Genomic DNA, 20,269 nt, shown 5'->3' with positions numbered 1-20,269 from the left:
ACTGCAAACAGAGACGATAGCAAGATTATTAATTATTAATGATAACATTTGCCAGTAAATCTAGAAATTAAATCAAATCCCTTTTTTTTTTAAAAACTTATTATAATTATTTTGCACCTGAGCATAAACATCTAGTCCCCTCTACATTACACTGGCTCTTTTTAGACCTCAGAGGACCCAATTCCCAACCGGCTGAAATGGGGCACGAGAGGCCAGCTCTCCCCTATCTGATTTTTTAGCCACTTATCAGTGTCCCAAGTCACAAGACCTTATGTTAAATCAACTCCCGTCGTGAGAGCGAGTCCGTTTAAATGAATTACCTCCACTCTGACTGTCTTCAGTAATCTTATTGTGGTAATCCCAACCAATGTGCCATCTATCCACATAAATGTCGAAGGTTCCATCAATGCTCCAGTTGTTGGAGGAGAGATCATGTCTTCAAGATCTTTATCACCCACACAACAAAGCACCCGACATCGACCGTCAGCAATGAGTCCACTCATTTGAATTCTGCATATTTTTTTATTATCATTATTATTAGTGTCAAAACATGAAACATTCAAAGTGACAGTCCTTACATAATCCTTTAAAAACCATCCTTACGAAGGAATTTGTGAATTTTAGGAAGCTTCATGTTTATTTATCCAGGGAATAGTCACTTTATTACCATTTGTAACAATGTAATAACAGTTAAGTTAGTAATAACCATCATCATCATGTTGTGGCTAGGTAGCGAGCATCTCCAAACCAAGCTGGGACGCATAGGGGAATCAGTTTGATGTACAACCAACCCTCAATTGTGCAATTCATCTTTCTCAAGGTGCTTGTCCGCGTGTCGTGTGTGAGAATACATCTCTGGCTCTATAGCCCACAGTGTACTGTAAACAATGGCACATGAAGGAATGTGGAGTGTGTTGATAGTTATCATGTGTTTGCACATGCACACACACACATTGTATGTTTAAGTGCTGGGCGTGAACTCCGTCGTCAGAAAGGTGCAGTGCAGACAACGACTCCAGTGTTTCACTGCTACATAAAACGTGCTGGATCAGTCCCACTTCATATACAAGGCATCAGCGTAAAACAGTGGACGTATGACCCAAAGCAAGACTGGTCAGCCAGTTTATGAAGGACTGACCTATAACAGGAACAGATAGGGACTGAGAAACCCCACTCCTCTGGAAACAAACATGTCAGTGTATTCAAAAACGCTTAAAAAATAAAGGTGCTTCAAATGGGTCTTTGAGGGACGCCATAGAAAACCCCACTTTTGGCTTCATGAAGAAGAATCGTAAGGGTGAGGAGCGTCTAGTCCCTTTTGAAAAGCACTGCAAAATAGAATAGGACTCTCTGGAGCGTAACATGAACATATTGGCTCCATTCTGCCTAATACCAGGTGTGGGCTAGTGAGGTATAAAGCCCCCCAGCATTGATCTGTGGAGCAGTGGAACTAACTGTGTTCTCTGGAATCATAAATGGTGCTTAATCTAATACTTTTGGGTTGAGTTTGGGAGTGGCAATCATCCAACATCCTGACCTCACCAACTTACTAACACTCTTGTTGCTAAATGCTATCAAATCCTCACAGCAATGCTCCTCCAAAACCCATTAGAAACCCTTCTTCCCTGGACAGTAGAGATGGTTACTCCAACAAAAGCAGGATAGACTCTTTTTAATACCCTTAATTTCAATAGACACCATAAATGAGCAGGTGTCCCAATACTTTTGTCCATCTAGTGTATTTCAATTCCAGGGATTCACATGGATATTAAAACTGCTGGTTGTAACAAAGAGGGTCTTTAGACCATTAAAATGTTCTTCATATGGTTGTGGCATCCCTCAAGGAACCATCTGAGGCACCTTTGTCTTGAAGAACGTACTAGAAGACTGTCTTCCACAAAGACTAAAATTTCATTCCAATGGTTCATATTAATGCGGACAGTCGTGGACATGGTCACTAATCTGTCACAGCAACACATTACCACCACAAATGAAAAAAAAGCCAAATACGTCACATAGTTTATCATCGTATAGATAACCGCAGCATCTCCAGCCCGGGCAGGAAACAGAAAGCCACTGGCTGTTTTCGTATCAGTCAGCATAATGATAAAGCGACTAACAAATGAGTCATATTTATACCCGAGGCCGATATAGGCAGAACACCATACCGAAGCCACGATAATAATAATAATAATAATCATAATCAACAGGAGTGTGATCCGGGTGGTGTTCTACACAATTGAGGCCGCACTGCTGATAAACCAAAGGTGCATATCACGCACATACCTGAGTAAACAGACATGATCCTACTGAATATGAACATGATCATAGTTAACGTGATGCTTGTCTTATTTGAACAATTTGTTCTGATATGTAATGGGAATGTAAAGTGGCTTCACCAGACCTACAGCATGTCCGTGAGCCACAAACGCCAAGAAATTATCTGCAGCCTGATGTCTACATCTATTAAATATCACTATTATTAATAATGACTTTACAGCAATGTGCTCGAACCTTCGTTCCACACTCTTCAAAAAATATTAATAAAGGTGCTTCTCATGGTCTTTGGTGGAGTTTTGATACCATAAAGAACAGTGTGCCATTGTAATAGAGATGTGTAAGTCTGAAGAACCTTTTAAAAGGTCTAAAGGTGAGAGTGGTTCTTCTGGCTCAGCTCAAAGGACCACTTGAGCAACCTTTATTTTAGTACAAGGGGGAAGGCAGAGGTTTAATGCTCATTAAAAACACTGGTAGTGGCTATGGTTAATGGGCCTAGTGTGTTAAATGTAATCAGCATTGCGCAAAAACCTCATATCTCCAAAACTGCAACTTTACAGTAGAAGGGGAAAAAAACCCTTTTTAACTTCCTATGTAAGTCAATGTAAAAAGTCATGTAAAATCTTTTAATATCAAGTCATGGCTTGGAGCATTTCTATTGGTCTGTTCCTCATGAAATTTGGGCACAATGTAAAAAAAAAACAAAGCAAAAAAACAACAAATGAAAAACAGCAAAATGGAGATAGAAGGTTTTTGCCTATACTGTGAGTAACACACAACCTTCTTCCTTCCTGCAGTGCTTGCATGTGTGGGTGTGTTTCTGCAGAAGTGAATTTATAATGTGTGGGCCTTCGATTAGAACGGACAGCAGCAGCTGGGGTGCGGACAGAACAAATGGGGTCGCCAGATGCCAAAACTGTCTAGGGCGAGTGGAAAGCCAGTTCAAGGGTCAACCATAAGATACATACTGTGACTTCAACGTGAGAACAGCTACTCTACATCTCAGTGTAACAAATCCTGGAAGAGGATTTCAATCCATGTAGATGAAGAGGAGATCACTCCACCAGCTATAAACGTGGAACATGCTCCTAAAATCATCCTAAGCCCCACTTAATACTACTGTATTAATATTCTATGGAATTAACTCCATGTGAGGTATATGGTACCTGGCACTGTACAGTAGATGCAAAAGCTTAAAAAGGGTAGCCACTAGATTCTTGCATATATATATATGATGTATATACACATAGACACACACAGACAATCTCTCCATAGGCAAACATTCATGTCCTCCTCAACCATTTCAAGAAAATACTCTTCACAAACTGCTGTCATTTCTCAAGCTACTTACCCTGATAGTTAAAAAGCCAGTCCCATTGATGGGATACTACACTCAACCTTAAGACAGTAACTGAAGACCATGATTCAGTTAATCTACCGTGACGATGAACAGTGAAAAAGGGAAAACTGTTGAAGAACTCAGGAGACTCAGGAGTTGTGGGCAGCTTCTGCTGTTTACCAGAAAAGCAAACCCTCCCTTTCTGAGGGTTTGTAGGAATCATGGGGAATAGAAGAAGAGCCAAGCATTCTCATGGAGGGAGGAGTATCAGGCGTGGTCCTTCTCCTAAACTTCAGAAACTTCCAAAAACTCTTGCATAACTCCAATTATATAAAGAAAAATATAGTCAATATTGTCAAGCGATGACAATTTCTCAAACAAGCAATAAATGTTGGCCATTAAAAGCCAGCAGCACCAAGCGACACCCAAAGCTCCACTACAAAGTACAGTATTACCACGAAAAAGCAGCTTGAGCTGTTCCCTTATCAAACCCAATACACTCAAATCCCTTTTAACAAGTTTAACAAGAGGTGGAGAAGGAGCTGATCTACTGCAGGAGGTGGTCTACTTAAGGAGGCGCATGGTCTACGTATGTTCCCTCAGGAAGGCATCAAAACAAAGTAAACAAAAGAGGCCCAAACGTCCCCATATCCCACACTCAAGTATTCTTCTCGCCTCATCTCCAGCTCCGGCCGTAGCTGCAGCGCTTCCCAAGCCCCACATGCAACTTTCCTCCAAAGAAGAAGAGCGGAGAGAAGATGCCAGGATCATGGATGTGCACTCGGTTTAAATGGATGGCACTCGGATCCTGAAAAGGCCCTGCTTGAGCTGCAGCCGGAACAGCTTGCAGTTGGCGATGCGCAGGGCAGCACAGCCAGTCTTACACAGGTCCGAGGGAAGGAGGGGTCTCGTAGGGTGCCAAGTGCCTGTGCTGCGGCGGAACTCGCGCACATAGTCATAGCTAGTGCCTGCACACAGATAGCAGAAGAGAGAAGAGGAACAAAGAAAGCCAGGTGACCTTTCTCTCAGTTCATTCTTTGTAAAAGAGATACACTATATGGACAAAAGTATTGGGACACCTACATATTACACCTACAGGAGCTTTTATTACATACTGTTCTAAACCCATAGGCCTTAATATGGAGCTGGTCCCCTATTGCTCTCAGCTCTGCCAGCAGCAGCAGGTCTGGAGCTCTGCAGTTATTGAGTCAGTTGGAGGCTTTTCTGCACTCTGCTCTGAGCTCAGCACTCGGCCCTGACCCCGCTCTGTAACTTTACGTGGTCTGACAGACACTCGGTGGCTGAGCTGCTCTCTGTGAGCTGTTCCTCCTAAACTCTTCCACTGTTCAATAATAACACCACTCACAGCTGACGGAGGAAGATCTAGGAGGGAGGAAATTTCACCAGCTGACTTGTTGTTGTTGGTGCAGCGGTGTCTCTTATTACATACAGAACCACGCTGGAGTTCAGTGAGCTCTTCAGAACCGCCCATTCTCTCACTAATGTGCGGAAAGGCAGACTGTAAGACTATGGGCTTGATTTTATATCCCAGTGGCAATGAGACTGCATGAAAAACACTACACCTAAGTTCAATGATTAAGATGTATGTCCCAATACTTTTGTCCATATAGTATGTGGATGTATGCATGTGTTAGAAACCCTTTTCAAGTTTTAAGAAGTCAATATAAATGTTCTTTACAAATCTAAAGGTTCTTCATACCCACAGCTCTTTAAAACATGGTTCTTTATGGGACCTAAATTGGTTCTTCTATGGCGTTGCTCTTTTGAGCAAGCTAGTGGCAACAGTGGCAAGGAAAAACGTCCTCGGTCGAGAGGAAGACACCTTGAGAGGAACCAAGACCCCAAAAGGGGAACCAGTCTATTCTTTGCATACAATAATGGTTAACAGTTTCAGAGTGAATCATGGTCCATCAGTCCCTCTTTATGCAGTAATTTCATTAGGCATTTGAAGCAAACATGGCATTTATATGAGGCTATTTATGTAGGGGTTTATTGAGGAAATGAAGAGAAGTGCACATATCAGTGTTGTGCTTTAAAATAAACCAAATTATCAGCATTTGGAGTGAACTCCTTCCCTGACAGAGTGTTTATCAAGGGACTCGTCTCTACAGCGAAAGCGTTGGAAAAATATTATTTTAGCATTATTTATCTGGTGTTATATCAGTATTCAGCATAGCACACACTGGGCAGCACTTTCAGTACAAGCTCTAGTTTGATACTGAATGGATAAGATAGCATGTTACATGTTCTACATGTTTAAATATATTTAAGAAATCTTAAAAATAAATAAGTATATATATATATATATATATATACACACACACTCTACATCATACTCTAGATCATACACACACACACACACATATATATATATATATTATTATATACACACACACACACACACACACATATATATCATACACTCTACACTAGCAGCAGCAGCAGCAGGGCCAGACATGAAAGTTTATGTTCTGGAAAGTCTAGCTAACGCTCAAATTGAGCTGATTATTTAAACATTATTCATACAAAACCAAACACAGAGTAACTAGCACCTCGGAGGCTAAAAGCAGTGTCTAAGGTCTGATAAAAGACATGCTGATCAGTCAGTTTGCTAAAAAGAGAGAGATTAAGCGCAAGGGGGAGTGAGAGAGAGAGAGAGAGAGAGAGAGAGAGAGGCTGATAAAACCCCCCAGCCTGCACTTACCAGTGTCAAGCTCTCCCACTACGTATATACTGGCCCCAATAGGAACAGCACCGTATACAAAGGATGATGTGGTGTGAATGCACAGGTTCTGATCATCGAGGAGCACCCATCTACAGCAAAAGCATGGAACAGGAAAAGACGCATATAAACACATAACATATAACATTCATAGTAGCATATAATAATGAGGTTATCATTCTGTTATTAATCATCATATAGAAACATCTGTAGAAGGCATCATTTTTGTGTGGGGTCCAACAGGGTTCTATTTTAGGGTCTATGAAATCCCTAACTATGAAGTTAAATATGAGACTACTGCAGTTATGAGGGTGACGGACTGAAGCGTGGGCCTATGTTTGGAGTTTGGTATATGAGAACTGGTAATTGTTGCTCCTGGGCTCCCCCTACAGGCAGGGTGTGTAATTCACACTCACACTTCTGCAGTAAATAGAGGCAGCGGTGGCTCAGTGGTTAGAGCAGTGGGTTACTGATGACGGGATTGCGGGTTTGATACCTAGGTTTGCTAAAAGCTGCCACTTCTCCTTTCTACAGTCAGCAGAGCATCAACATGATTATGACATTATTGTAAACAACTGCTACGTAATGCTGCTTTAACTTACATTTAAGTAAATAGCCATTAAAATGACCTTAATCCCCACTTGTAAATTTACCATTCACCAAAATCTAAGCCTAAACCCAACCCAAACCCTGATCCTACTCCTAATTCTAACCCTAAAGCTGTTGAGAATCAACAAACGGAGTATTTATAGATAAATAAGGAGAGGTCCCTTACTGTAGCAACACAAAATCACCCTAAAAAGCCCACCTTTTTAACTCATCATGAAAGAACTCAGACTTGCAGATGGTCATTTGACTGGACTCAGGGTTATCTGCATCCCTGCTCCTCACTCCTCCAAAAACGTAGAGCTCCTGACCCACTCCACACGCCACAGCGCCAAACCTGAGAACAACAACCAGAGCTGAGCATTACCGCTTCTGTAGATCAGGATGCATCAGGATGCAAGATTGTTGTGTTCAACAACAAGTATTTCATATTTAGTAAAAAGTGCATATAAATATTTTAAATATTATAATATATAAAATAATAATATAAACACTTTATTTCACTACCATATATTTGTTTTTTTAAGCTCTTGATCTTCATTCAATAAAGCCTGAATCTGACATTTTTACATGATTTATTCCCTCTGCATTAAAGCTTTATTTATTATGATTTTTACTGGTACATAATTTGAGATTTGTATGAGAATCACTAATAATTGCATTATTAGTTGTAAGAATGCACAATAAATGCTTTGTTACCACCCTGTTATGCAATTTATTTACTGCTGTTTAGTCTGTAATTAGTGATGAGTAAAACCTATAGCGCCAGAAATCTCCTGTGTACAGCATGGAAGCTTTTTTTTGCAACTAAAGTACGATGGATATAATTGGTATGAACCCATCATAAACGGTATAATGGAAATAATGATTTAGTGCTTTTTACTTTGCTACTTATTTAATCTCTAATCAGTGATGAGCATAATCTGACTTTAGAGTATGAAACAAATGTGATTATTAATATTAGTGATTATTAAACACAAAACACTCACATAAAGCAACAAACCTGGCACTATCTAGAATCCACATACATCAAAGTGCTGACTATTACACACTAATAACATGTAATAAATAATTAGCATAACAGGGTGGTACCAAACTGTTTAATATACATTATTACAACCAATACTGTACTGATAAAGACCAGAATGATTAAAGCCTAATGCACGGTCTGCGCAAAGTGCACTAAAGAAACTGCATAACAGGGTGGTAACAATGCTGAATTTGCATTAGTACAACTGATAATGTAATTATTAGTGTTTGCCACATGACAGATCTCACAGTATATACTAATTAAGGTGAGAAAGTGATCATTCTTATAGCAAAGTGACAAAATCAGTGTCTAGTTTAGGTTTTACTGAACATGAAACAGGTGTTTCTTAGATTGTGGCGTTACCAGTCTCAATAAATAATAAACAGAGGTTTGGAGAAAATCAAATAGGCAGAAATCACATTTCTCTATTTATGTGGAGCTTATGACTAGGTGTGGGTGATATGGGCATACTATAATACATTACATTATGCAGTATAGTAGAATAGAATATTATAATTATAATAATAATTATTATTACTATTTTCACAACACAATATGATTTGTGCCTTTGAATTTTTGAAGTTTGATCATTCTGATAATTTGGAAATGAGTACAGCCCTTTTTTTCAGTGCTTCATGTACTGTGCATCACTATATCCAATTAAGCATGACCCGCTATACAGTCCTGCACTCCCGGCATCTTCAGGATTCAAACTCACATCTTCTGACAACAGAACCAAATATTGGCCAGACACTGGTCAGTGTTGTTCTGACTGTACCGTTGATGCGCAGATCCATGACCTGCCCCAAAAAACTCATTATGACTCAATTTATAATAACAGCTCGTCATAATGTGCACATCTGCAGATGCCATTTCAATACTTTCTCTTTTTCCGTTTCCACACGTTCTGTGACCTTCACTGCGTGTGCTTATACCTCCTCTCCTTTAGAGGGCACAGTGTAGTCCACTGCTGAGTTTTGGGGTCATAGCATTCCACTGAGTCATAAATCTTCCCATAAGATCCTCCTCCCATCACAAAGAGCTTCTTCCTCATGGTAGCGCAGCAACTAAACTAAGGAGCGGAAAGTTGTGTGTTAGAATTAGCGAACATTATCCGGACATCCGACCGGACACACACACAGGCAATCTGTGACTCTCTGGGACTGTGCCTCACCTTTCGGACTGTGGTCATGCTAGTCTGGGTGGTCCAGGTATTAAAGTGGGGGTCGAATACTTCCATGGTGAGGAGAACCTCAGTGTCTTCATTCTCTCCACCCAGCACATAGATCATCCCATCCAGCTCGGCGATACCAAAGTGGCGCCTGGCCTAACCATGCGAGCAGCAGAAAATGGTAAAACGCTGACTCCTGGTGGTTAGTTGGGAGAACTGTCATGACAGTTCACACACACAACATTGGCAAACAAAGGAAGGCAATTTGCAGCAAGTGGACGTGTGTGCTGTGTCTATTACAGTTCTAAAACTTCTACATTAAAAACTCTCTATGTCTTTTTTATTCAGCACAACATCTGAGGCAGCCTGATGCTGCATGCTGAGTGCGCTGCCCCTGGTGGACATTATGGAAAGATGATGAGATCATGAGATGTAATGAACAGGAAAGAGGCTGACTGCACAGCTAATGAAGATTAAATTATTGAGCCATTTCCTGATGGTTGCATCATAAACGTTGTTGTTTTATTATCCGTGTTCGAGATGGACTACTGATACCTGCTTCATTGGTGGGATCGGGGTCCAGGTGTTGGTCTCTGGGTCATATTTTTCTCCACTATTCAAGACAGTCTTGTTTTCGTCCATCCCTCCAACCGCAAAAAGGCACCCATCTGTTTAAATACATCAGACAACAGTAATCATGAACCGCTTTTCGGGACGGGATTAAAGACAAAGGGCATTTCCTGTGCTTTATTAAGCTGTGCAGCGTTTCAGTCTGGAGATCAGGTGGAACAGTACTACAGGTATGAGTAGTGCTAAGTGGGAAGTGAGGTGGATGATAATATAGCTGCTATATGATATTTGTAGCAGATTTATGGAGCAAAAAATTAAAAACAATTGGCTTTTATTGACCAAAAAAAGTCCAGTGTTTGTTAGCAACATTTGCTTAGCACATACAGTTCTAAACTAGAGAGGCAGACATCATATATTAGACATGCTGATGAAATCACACTGTGATAAAAATCTTTTTTTTTTTTGCAGAGCTAGAAAAAAACAGAACACGATCCAATCAAAATATATACTGCCGTCACACCAGTAGCTTCAGATTTAGTCTGTAATTTGTATAAAAAAATAAAATAAAATAATATATATATATATATATATAATTATTATATATTATAATAATTATATGTCTTTACATTATATTACACTATATTAAATTATATTTCTTTACGCTATATTATTTTTTACATTACATCATATTAAATTATAATTCTTTACATTGTATTATATTATTCTTTACATTATATTACATCATATTAAATTATATTTCTTTACATTATATTATATTATATTTTACATTACATCATATTAAATTATAATTCTTTACATTGTATTATATTATTCTTTACATTATATTACATCATATTAAATTATATTTCTTTACATTATATTATATTATTTTTTACATTACATCATATTAAATTATCATTCTTTACATTATATTATATTATTCTTTACATTAAATTATATTTCTTTGAATTATTTAGTAGTTGTCATTTCTGCAAATAAATGCTCTAAATGGGAAATATGTTTATTTGGAATTTAGGGAAAACGTTGTCCCTGGTTTATGAAATACAGCGCAAATATTAATTTCTCTAAACACACAGCCTATAAATGGTAAAAACAGAGAAATATATATATATATATATATATATATATATATATATATATATATATATATATTATAAATATAGTATTGAAAGTATTGTGATGTTGAATTGTATTGGTAGCACCCTATAGTTGCCATTAATGTCACCCCCTACTTTGAGGTGTGACAATCACCATTCACATGATAATTTGGCCTTGTATTTGGCTGATCAGTCCATACTCACAGGTTAGGCAGGATATTTGTGTTTTGTTCTGCATCAGAAATGAACTGCAGCGAATGCAGACAGGGAAAGATCCTCAAGATCAATCCATTACACTCAAAACACGTCTGTATTATCAATGATCACTTCATATTATTGCAGAGTTTTGCTGAGAGACGCCCACTTTTCACTCGTTGAACATAAACTAAACTATTAGTAATAACTAATAAAATGACTAATGAAATAACTAATAAAATAAACTAATTCAAAACAGAACAAGTCTTTTTTCAGAAGGTACAGACCAGCAGTTACCACCCCGTGACCTATTCGCCTCTCATTCATGGGCTGCAGATCAATCCACAGCTGCCGGTTTCGGTCATAGAGGGGGCACATGCAGCGCGTCACCGCAGAGGGCTTCCGAGTGCTGAGTAGGAAACACACACAGGAAACACACTTGGTGTAAAAAGACATGGGGCCAGTGGGCCAACACAGATGAAGCCTAGCCTTGGAGAAAAACACACTTTTTAATGGAGACTCTGTTAGTATTAGGCTCCACTTTATCAACACACACACACACACACACACAAACACAAAGGATTTCCTATGCCCCTACTACAATTATGAATCACTGGCTGTGATCAGACTGGATTCAGTGGTTATTAACTGAACCTATTTGCTTTACCAGCTCCTGACGTTCACACAGACATTGTTGTGGTTTGCTCCAATACTCACGCCCTGTCCTCACCCCCTACAATGACGATGCACTCAGAGTAGCCACGGGGCTTGAAGGCAGCGAGCAGCGCCTCCCCTTGCTGTGCTGCGCCTCCTAGGGGCTCCATGCAGCACTGTCCAATAACCTCCCTCATCAGGGGGTCTCCCAGCATCTGTTCCTGCAGGTAGCTCTGGTCTAGGCCCTGCACCCACACTGCAGACATCACCTCCTTCATATGGACCTGCACCAGGGGAGGAGGAGTTATCACTGCTTACAGAGCAAAAACCAACTGCAATTCATTCTGAAATGTACGTAACTTGTATTTACACCCCCAAAATTTGCATAAAGCTCACGCTCTAGCGAAAGCCCTAGGCAAACCTGGTGAAACTATAAAGAATATAGTGTTGTTGGTAATGGAGAGCAGCTCATCACCTCCATACTCTGCTAGTTATGGGAATACTGGTGACTACTAGACCAGGACTTGGCAGTGACAATGGCCAATTTCCTGTGCCAGTGTCCGCAGGAGGGACAGATGGTGGACAGATCAGTGTTTTTGGGGCCCAATACTGATCGCTGATGAAAAGTACTTTAAGTAGCTGTTTGGGATCAAAACTCGAGCACGAGCCGTGATTTCCCATGCAGAACTGCACTGTGGAGCTGTGTTCTGATACTCACTATACTGATGTACTCTCGAGAGGGGTCTCCGGGCACTTATCCGAGAGTTTGAGTCAGATACGGTTAAAAAACCCTCCAGACTGGCTTTCTACACTGAATATAATGGGCTTCTGCAGCTGTGCACAAGGAACGGCAACTGCAACCTGTGACTGAGGGGCCCTGCAGCAACTCATTAAATATGGATCAGGGCCCTGGGTGGTCCAGTGCGCAGACTAATGCGCTGTCGCTATGATCAGGGTTCGCTTGTTCGCATCCCTCTCGTGCTACCAGTCATCGGCAGCCGAGGCCCAGAGAGAGCACAATTGGCCTTCCTCTCTCCAGGGTGGGTAGATGGCCCTCTCTCCCCACATCGCTTCGTTGGATACAGCGCTTCCCTTCAGGCGTGCTGGTTTCCCGGTGATGTTGCATCGGCGGCTGTACGAAAAACAAGTGGCTTGACTGAGCACGCATCGGATGGGGGCGTGTTGGTCCCCCCTCACTAGTGTCGGGGGCATTGTGTGTGATCGAGGGTAGAGTACGTACGGGTTGGGTAATTGGAAGTCCAAATTTGGGAGGAAATGGGTAAACAATCTGATAAAATAAAAGAAATATGGATCATATTTGATCTGACTGGCTCTCCGGATCAGCTAGAAATATCAGCCGATCACATATTTGGGCCAAAAATGGCCCGATACCGATACGACAAAGCTGATTGATCTTTCCATTTCTACTATTTTTAATTGTCTGCTTCCTCGAAAACAAACCACTACAACCTCAGCTGATCAGCTTATTCCCATGATCCCTCTGTACATGAAAATGGAAAGTATAACCAAAACAAAGAGCCTGTTTAGGGGCTGTATGTGCTCGGCATGGGGGAATTCAAAGGGCCCCTCACACTTACCCGTCTGGCCTCAATGTCGTGCGCAAGCCAGCGGACCACCGCCTCCAGTACGTGCTTCTCATTTCCCACGTTGAGCTTCTCCATGGATAGCAGCTCACACAGCCGATCAGGCGGAAGCTCTCGGAACTCCTCGGTGTCCGCCACGTCTCGGAAGTGCGTCTGCAGGTACTCGGTGGCCACGTGGTGGACGTGGTGCAGGCAGTAGTGCAGAGAGAACAGTCGGATGCCGATGCAATTCTCAGCGGTGATGCAGCTCTCCAGGAACTGGCAGCAGAGCGACTTGAGGTCAGTGAGGAGCAGCAGGTCAGCAGCCTGGACCACATCTTGGATAGTGTCCTCATTTAGGGTGATCTACCATCACAGAGAGGGTCAAAGAACTTTAAGAGCTAAATAGACATTCCTGATACACGGTACTGGATGAGAAATCATGAGAAATCATGAGAAATCACGAGAAATCATGAGAAATCATGAGAAATCATGAGAAATCACCTCTCCACTGAATATGTAGTCCAAGATCTGCTTCATGATGAGTACGGAGATGCCCTGCAGCTCGATTTTGTAGATGGATCCATCTTCTTTGGGTGGGTTGTAATTTAGCTTGGTCCTATGAAGACGAAAATACGTTGAGTAAAGGTTCAATGACAGGACCTGGAGTGTGTACTTTCTAAGCATATCTGACACTAGAGCTGGACAATTCGACGATATTTTATCATATCGTGATAAATTTTGTTATCGTGATAACAGTAACTTTTCTAGGCATATGGAAGCGACCGTTAGTGCTTAATAAACACTGATCCGCTGCAGGTTTCATTACTAACAGTGTAATTAGACTGAAGGTTTAATTAGATGAGGAGCAGCAGAGCTGAGTATAAATCACTGTATTCAGTACAGGAGAGAATCTGAATAGTAGCTTATAATAATCTGTCACTTCTAATGTTTTTAGTCGGTAAGTCTTTAAATATCTTGATATAGTATTTGTACCATATCCCCCAGCCCTATCTGACACTAAGGCGGAAAAAGGGTGGAATGACCCTGTAAGACCTTAAAAGTAGGGGTAGGTTTTGTGTAGGCCCCAAGTATCTGAGATTAGGGTTAGGAATACGGTCAACTCCAAATAATTTATACTGATCTTTGTGATTATATCAACTAGGCACTACTATTGCTGGCTTAATATTACATATTAACTGATTTCCATGAAACATCTCAACGTCCTCAAAAGCCCTAGCTCCAAACCAGTGCTGAGAGACGTAGAGGAGCTCTAGAAGTGACCAAAAAATGTACATCATGCAAAAGAAACGGATCTCCACAGGCCTGGAAGTTGGGTTAGGTAAACAGCACAATGAAAGTAAGGTCCCAACGACAACACCAGCCACAAGAGGAGGGGTGGAGTCTGTAGGCACACCCTGATGATGTAGTCCAGCTTCAGGCACTGCTGCATGTCTGAGCACTTACACAAGCACGACGAGCTTTTCCAGAAACATGCCGAAGAGCCTGGAGTGCAGAAGGGAGGTACCTGATGTATGGACTCGCAGCAGCCAGAATATTCTTCTGCACTGGGATCTCCTCTCCCTCCAGCACCAACACCGCGTCCTGGAAACTCCCCTCCTGTCTGAACGAGCGAAGGGCTCTCAGAAGCTTCTGGGAGTGCTGAGGGTCAGACACCACGGAACCGACATCTGCCCCAGCCTCGGCTTTAGACATGCTGCTACACCCAGAGGAAGCCCAGCTGCCTGCAAAGTAACTCAAGTCATGAACGATGGCGCAGAGCCGGAACGGTCAGCTCGGCCCGGAGCGCGAGCCGGATCCTTTAGGATTATAAATACGGTGTGGATTAAAACTGATCCCGGACCCTAACTCGCGAGCTAACTCTAACTTCAAGCTCGTGCAGGTTTCACGGATCCCACCGGGCTGTGACAGGGTGCAGGTCTAGACTGCAATGCCCCTACAGGGCGGTGAAGACGGGGAGAGAAAACACATGCGCTGGATTTCAAAATAAAAGCCTTGCTAACTCCGTTCAACTCAAAGCAAGTTTGAAAATAATTAATAAAATAATAATAAAAGGAAATAACTGGCATATGAACAGTGACACCAACACCACACACATTTAAATAAATAAATCAATCAATAAATACATTAAAAAATCTAGCAGTAATAAATACAAGCATGCATACATAAATAAAAACTAGCGAACATTTTTTACAGCCCATAAATAAACCTGTATAGATTAATACAGAAATAAATCAATCTGAAATCAGAGCACATTTTCACAAACAAAAATGCCAACAATATCGACCTGGAATAACATCGTGTGAATAAATAAATTAAATAAATAAATAAATAAAATAAATAAATAAATATTAATAATAAAGTCAAGCTATCTTATATTTTTACATGACATACTTTTTAATTTAATTAATCTGAATAAATTGAATGAATAAGTCAAATGAAAGTATATATATTTTTCTAGAACCAGTAACAACAGTGGATTTAACAACATCAAACTTTATAAATAAAATAATAAAATAAATATAATAAAAGAATAATAAATGAATAAAAGCTGGTTGTATTTTCCAGTATTAACCAGTAATGCAACAATGATCGACCTGTACGAAATTATGCCGACTTTTATTTTGAAGGGTAATCCTCTCGCCGGCCCCATTGAAAACTGTTGAGTAAACACGCTGGTCTGTCCAGCCTCATATGGCCGGTTTGTCATTATTGTGAGTGAGGCAGTCATCTTTTAGTGACCTTAGACGAAGCTAAATGTATCCCACGTTTTATTCCCAGTAGTTAAGCTCTGTTTATTGTAGCAGTGATCAGACGTGGCTGACCAAGATTAGGCATGGCACGTTTTCAGCTGCAGTACCAGTGTCCTGGACATTAGCTAGTTTTCCAACAGCTCCCTGACCTCTCCAAAATCTCATCCCTTATAATAACAATAATAATTATTATTATTATTATCTGCCACTGTTTTGGTAGCACCTGCTAGAAGAAACAGCATTACCTTATTAAATCCTCACTCCACAGTGTCCCATAGTCTATAGTCATAGACTCTCGCCCTCCTTGCATCAGTGTTATTATGGGTAAATAATAATAATAATAATAATAATAATAAATAAGATCTGTTTTTGCCTTTTTTTTGTCTTGGAGGAATGACCGCACCCGGCAGCAGCGTCATGAGTGCAGGAAGCTGGGGTCAGACTCAGAGATTAGCTGGTCCGCATGACCAGGACTTGAGTCCGCTCAGCCCTACGGCCAACATGGACGAGTATGTGACGCGCACCTACGGCACAGGCACGCTGGACAACAGGCCACTGTTTGGAGAAACATCTGCTCGGGTGAGAGGGAGAGAGGTTTCCTGTACAACTTGAGTCGAGTTTGGAGAAACTTGAGGCCTTGATATTAGAGAGTAGGCCGGAGCGGTGAGGCCTACCCCTCAGTTCTAGGAGGCTGGAGGTCAGACGTTGATGTTGTTTGTGTTTCAGGACCGAACTGTCAACCTTGCTGTTGGTGGGATCACATCTCTTTTAGTCACAGTGAGTAAAGGATTCATCTCAGATGTTCTTCACCTCCTCGACCCCAGACACCACGTGCAGAACCGTGAAATTGACTACATTTACATAGTCAAATACTGTATACTAGCTGAGCCACATTCTTGAAGAATAGCTTGAAGCTGTAAAATGTAAATTGTGGGGGTACGCCAGTCTCTTGATGTTTAACTGACTTCCATGTTATTTCCCACAAGGTAACCATCATCAGTTCGTTCGTCTTTCCTACACCTCATCCAAAGGGCCTGAACATCTTCTTTGTGATCTGCATTGTCATGATCTGTTCCTCAGTACTGGTTCTGGTTAGTATTGCAGGTCTTTACTCAGTCTGTCCTTAGCTAGAGGGTCAGGACAAGAGAGAACCGATGTTCCTAGAGATTCATGTCATTTAAAGCAACAGTGGCCCCTTTTCCACTGCAGGGCCAGACTGCCCGTTACCCTCCGTGCTCAGAACCATATGTATATATATTTGTATAGCGATTTTTACAACTGACAAGCTTTACTGGAATCAGTAAGAACAAGAAATCAAGATATAAAAACCTAAGACCCTCAGTGAGCAGCCAAAGGCGACAGTGGCAAGGAGAAACTCCCTCAGAGCTGGAGGAAGAAAGCTTGGGAGGAACCAAGACTCACAAGGGGGACCCGACCCGTCCTCCTCTGATCAGAACTATTGATAAATTATTGATAAAAGTTCTGCTCAGATGGGCAAAATGAGCATAATGTCATAATATAATATATATAATCATAGTAGTGATGGTAAGAGTAATGAGAATAGAATAATGCTAATAATGCTAATAATAATAATAATAGTAGTAGCGGCAGATAATTAGTCTTTAAGCAAGTAGCACTGGCAGGAGGATGGGCAGCTAGACTGGCATGGGTGGCAGAGGAGCCGACACGGGTGAATAGAGGCCAAGGTTTCTTCCAAGGTGTTTTCCTCCTTGCCATGGTGGTCTTTGGCTGCTAACTGGGGGTCTTAGGTTTATGTCTTCTTATGTTGTTGATTTCTTGTCTTTTTAATAATTACTGATCGTGTAAAGCTGCTTTGCGACAGTTGTGAATAAACTCTACACAAATAAATTTGATTTAATTTGATTCTAATAAAAATATATATTTTTCTACTTGCAGATATTTTGGTATCGTCAAGGGGATTTGGAGCCAAAATTCCGAAACCTCATCTACTACACCATCGTGTCTGTCATCCTGCTCTGTTTATGTGCAAATCTGTACTTCCATGATGTTGGGAGATGACCGTGGCTCATAATTATTTAATCTGCCCCTATTGGAGAACCTTATTTGCTGAAGTAAACACAGTGTGTGTGTGTGTGTGTGTGTGTGTGTGTGTGTGTGTGTGTGTGTGTGTGAACGGACAGAAAAGCAGAAGACCTAATACATGCTACAAGCTCCTGTTCCTAGGCCTGCACTGACTACACTGTCTGATACTATGTAAAGTTCATCATATATAATTTGAAATATATTATAATAATTAGAGGTTTTGTTGATTAGTAAATCAAGCACCACATTAATGTGGTATGACATCATCACATGACATCCCAGGCGGTTCAGTACATTCAGCTGTGACCAATATGACACTGTACTGTGCTATATTAGGATTTCTGTTGATCAATAAAGATGACAGTGCTGCAGTGACTAAGCAAAATCAGCACGAGCGCGGGGTTTAGATAGAATCCAGACTGGTATTAAAGGACTGGGGATTATTATTATTATAGTTTTCTGTGTCTAATGGAGTTGACTGCCCTCTAGTGGTACACTGGTTATGGCACACAGAGCATGCTTCAGATTTGGACCACTGCTGTTATTTAGGACCACAATTATTTAAAATTATTAAAGCTAATTTTGCTTCCAACAACATATCAGTTGGTCATACAGGCTGAATTTGTTCCTGAAGGTTTCGTGGATTTGTTAAATGGTAATGTGATGGATTGGACTGCCCTCAAGTGGTACATTTGGTACAGTACAGAGAAAGGCCCGATTCCAACTGTCTGCGCATTGAAAGTTATATTTAATATGTAATCACACGCCACTGCTTTCACAAACAGACACGTTTCTTTAAAGGGCCTGTATCCTACATTCTCTGTATTTGTTTTCAGAGAGGTGCACTTATGACCTCTGTTCTGATTGGCTGCCCTGTGTCCCAGTGCATTCAATAGAAAAATAAATAAAGAAATAAATAAATGAAATAAAAAAAAGACTCTTTATTATAAAACACAACATACTCAATTAATTTATTTTTTCCTAAGTGGTTGCTATGGTATTGCGTGTGGTTGCTAAGGTGCCCCAGGTAGTTGCAAAGGTCTTGGTAAGTAGGTTCTTTGGTGTTGCTAAGGTTTTCCTAGCTAGTCCCTACAATGGTTACTGTAGCAGTTGCAGTGGTATTTTGGGTGGTTGCTAACTTCTTGCTAATATGTTCCAACATGGTTGCTAGGGGGGTTGGCAAGTGGGTGCTACAGTGTTGCTCAAGGCGTTCATAGATGGTCACTAGGGCAGTTGCTATAGCAGTTGCAGTGGTATTTTGGGTGGTTGCTAACATGTTCCTACATGGTTGCTAGGGGGTTTGCTATGGTAATTGCTATTGCTATGGTTCTTCATGTGGTTGCTAAGTGTGGGCACGTGGGTGCTAGAGTGTTGCCTAAGGTGCTCATAGATGGTCTCTAGGGCAGTTGCTATAGCAGTTGCGGTAGTATTTTGGGTGGTTGCTAACTTGTTGCTAATATGTTCCTGCATGGTTGCTAGGGTGGTTGCTTTGGTAATTGCTATTGCTTTGGCTCTTCATGTGGTTGCTAAGTGTTGGCAAGTGGGTGCTACGGTGTTGCCTAAGGTGTTCATAGATGGTCGCTAGGGTGGTTGCTATAGCAGTTGCAGTGGTATTTTGGGTGGTTGCTAACATGTTCCTACATGGTTGCTAGGGTATTTGCCATGCTATGGCTTTGGCTCTTCATGTGGTTGCTGGAAAGCGGGGGCCATGGTGTGAGTTGTTGCTATAGCAGTTGCGGTAGTATTTTGGGTGGTTGCTAACTTGTTGCTAATATGTTCCTACATGGTTGCTAGGGTGGTTACCATGGTAATTGCTATTGCTTTGGCTCTTCATGTGGTTTCTAAGTGTTGGCAAGTGGGTGCTACGGTGTTGCCTAAGGTGTTCATAGATGGTCGCTAGGGTGGTTGCTATTGCAGTTGCCATGACAGCTGCTATGGCTTTGGCTCTTCATGTGGTTGCTGGAAAGCGGGGGCCATGGTGTGAGTAGTTGCTATAGCAGTGGCAGTGGTATTTCAGGTGGTTGCTTGGGTGTTGTCATGAGGGTGCTAAGGTGTTTCTAGATGATTGCTATGGTTTGTCAGGTGGTTGCTAGGGGGTTGCGGGTTTCTGCAGTATATTTGTGACCACCACGCGCTTCTGGGCAG

At 41.2% G+C, this 20,269-nt stretch overlaps 2 protein-coding genes across 2 annotated transcripts; one reads left to right on the top strand and one right to left on the bottom strand.

Annotated features, from left to right (window-relative positions):
• Positions 1 to 502: 502 nt before the first annotated feature.
• On the bottom strand, positions 503 to 15,238 carry gan (gigaxonin). The gene is made up of 11 exons (XM_072695315.1): positions 14,815 to 15,238; positions 13,791 to 13,905; positions 13,302 to 13,652; positions 11,767 to 11,987; positions 11,337 to 11,458; positions 9,722 to 9,834; positions 9,170 to 9,322; positions 8,931 to 9,067; positions 7,168 to 7,302; positions 6,342 to 6,451; positions 503 to 4,584 (listed from the first exon to the last, which is right to left on the bottom strand). The coding sequence occupies exons 1-11, from the start codon at positions 15,000 to 15,002 to the stop codon at positions 4,403 to 4,405; spliced, it is 1,827 nt and encodes a 608-aa protein (XP_072551416.1). The 5' UTR covers positions 15,003 to 15,238; the 3' UTR covers positions 503 to 4,402.
• A 1,239-nt stretch (positions 15,239 to 16,477) lies between these two features.
• On the top strand, positions 16,478 to 18,971 carry tmem243a (transmembrane protein 243, mitochondrial a). The gene is made up of 4 exons (XM_072695483.1): positions 16,478 to 16,639; positions 16,787 to 16,837; positions 17,047 to 17,151; positions 17,978 to 18,971. The coding sequence occupies exons 1-4, from the start codon at positions 16,478 to 16,480 to the stop codon at positions 18,098 to 18,100; spliced, it is 441 nt and encodes a 146-aa protein (XP_072551584.1). The 3' UTR covers positions 18,101 to 18,971.
• The last annotated feature ends 1,298 nt before the right edge of the window (positions 18,972 to 20,269 follow it).

This window comes from Salminus brasiliensis, chromosome 13 (assembly GCF_030463535.1).
Source record: "Salminus brasiliensis chromosome 13, fSalBra1.hap2, whole genome shotgun sequence".
NCBI lineage: Eukaryota > Metazoa > Chordata > Actinopteri > Characiformes > Bryconidae > Salminus > Salminus brasiliensis.
Note: the sequence above shows the minus strand (reverse complement) of the source record. Positions and strands in the feature narration are given on the sequence as shown.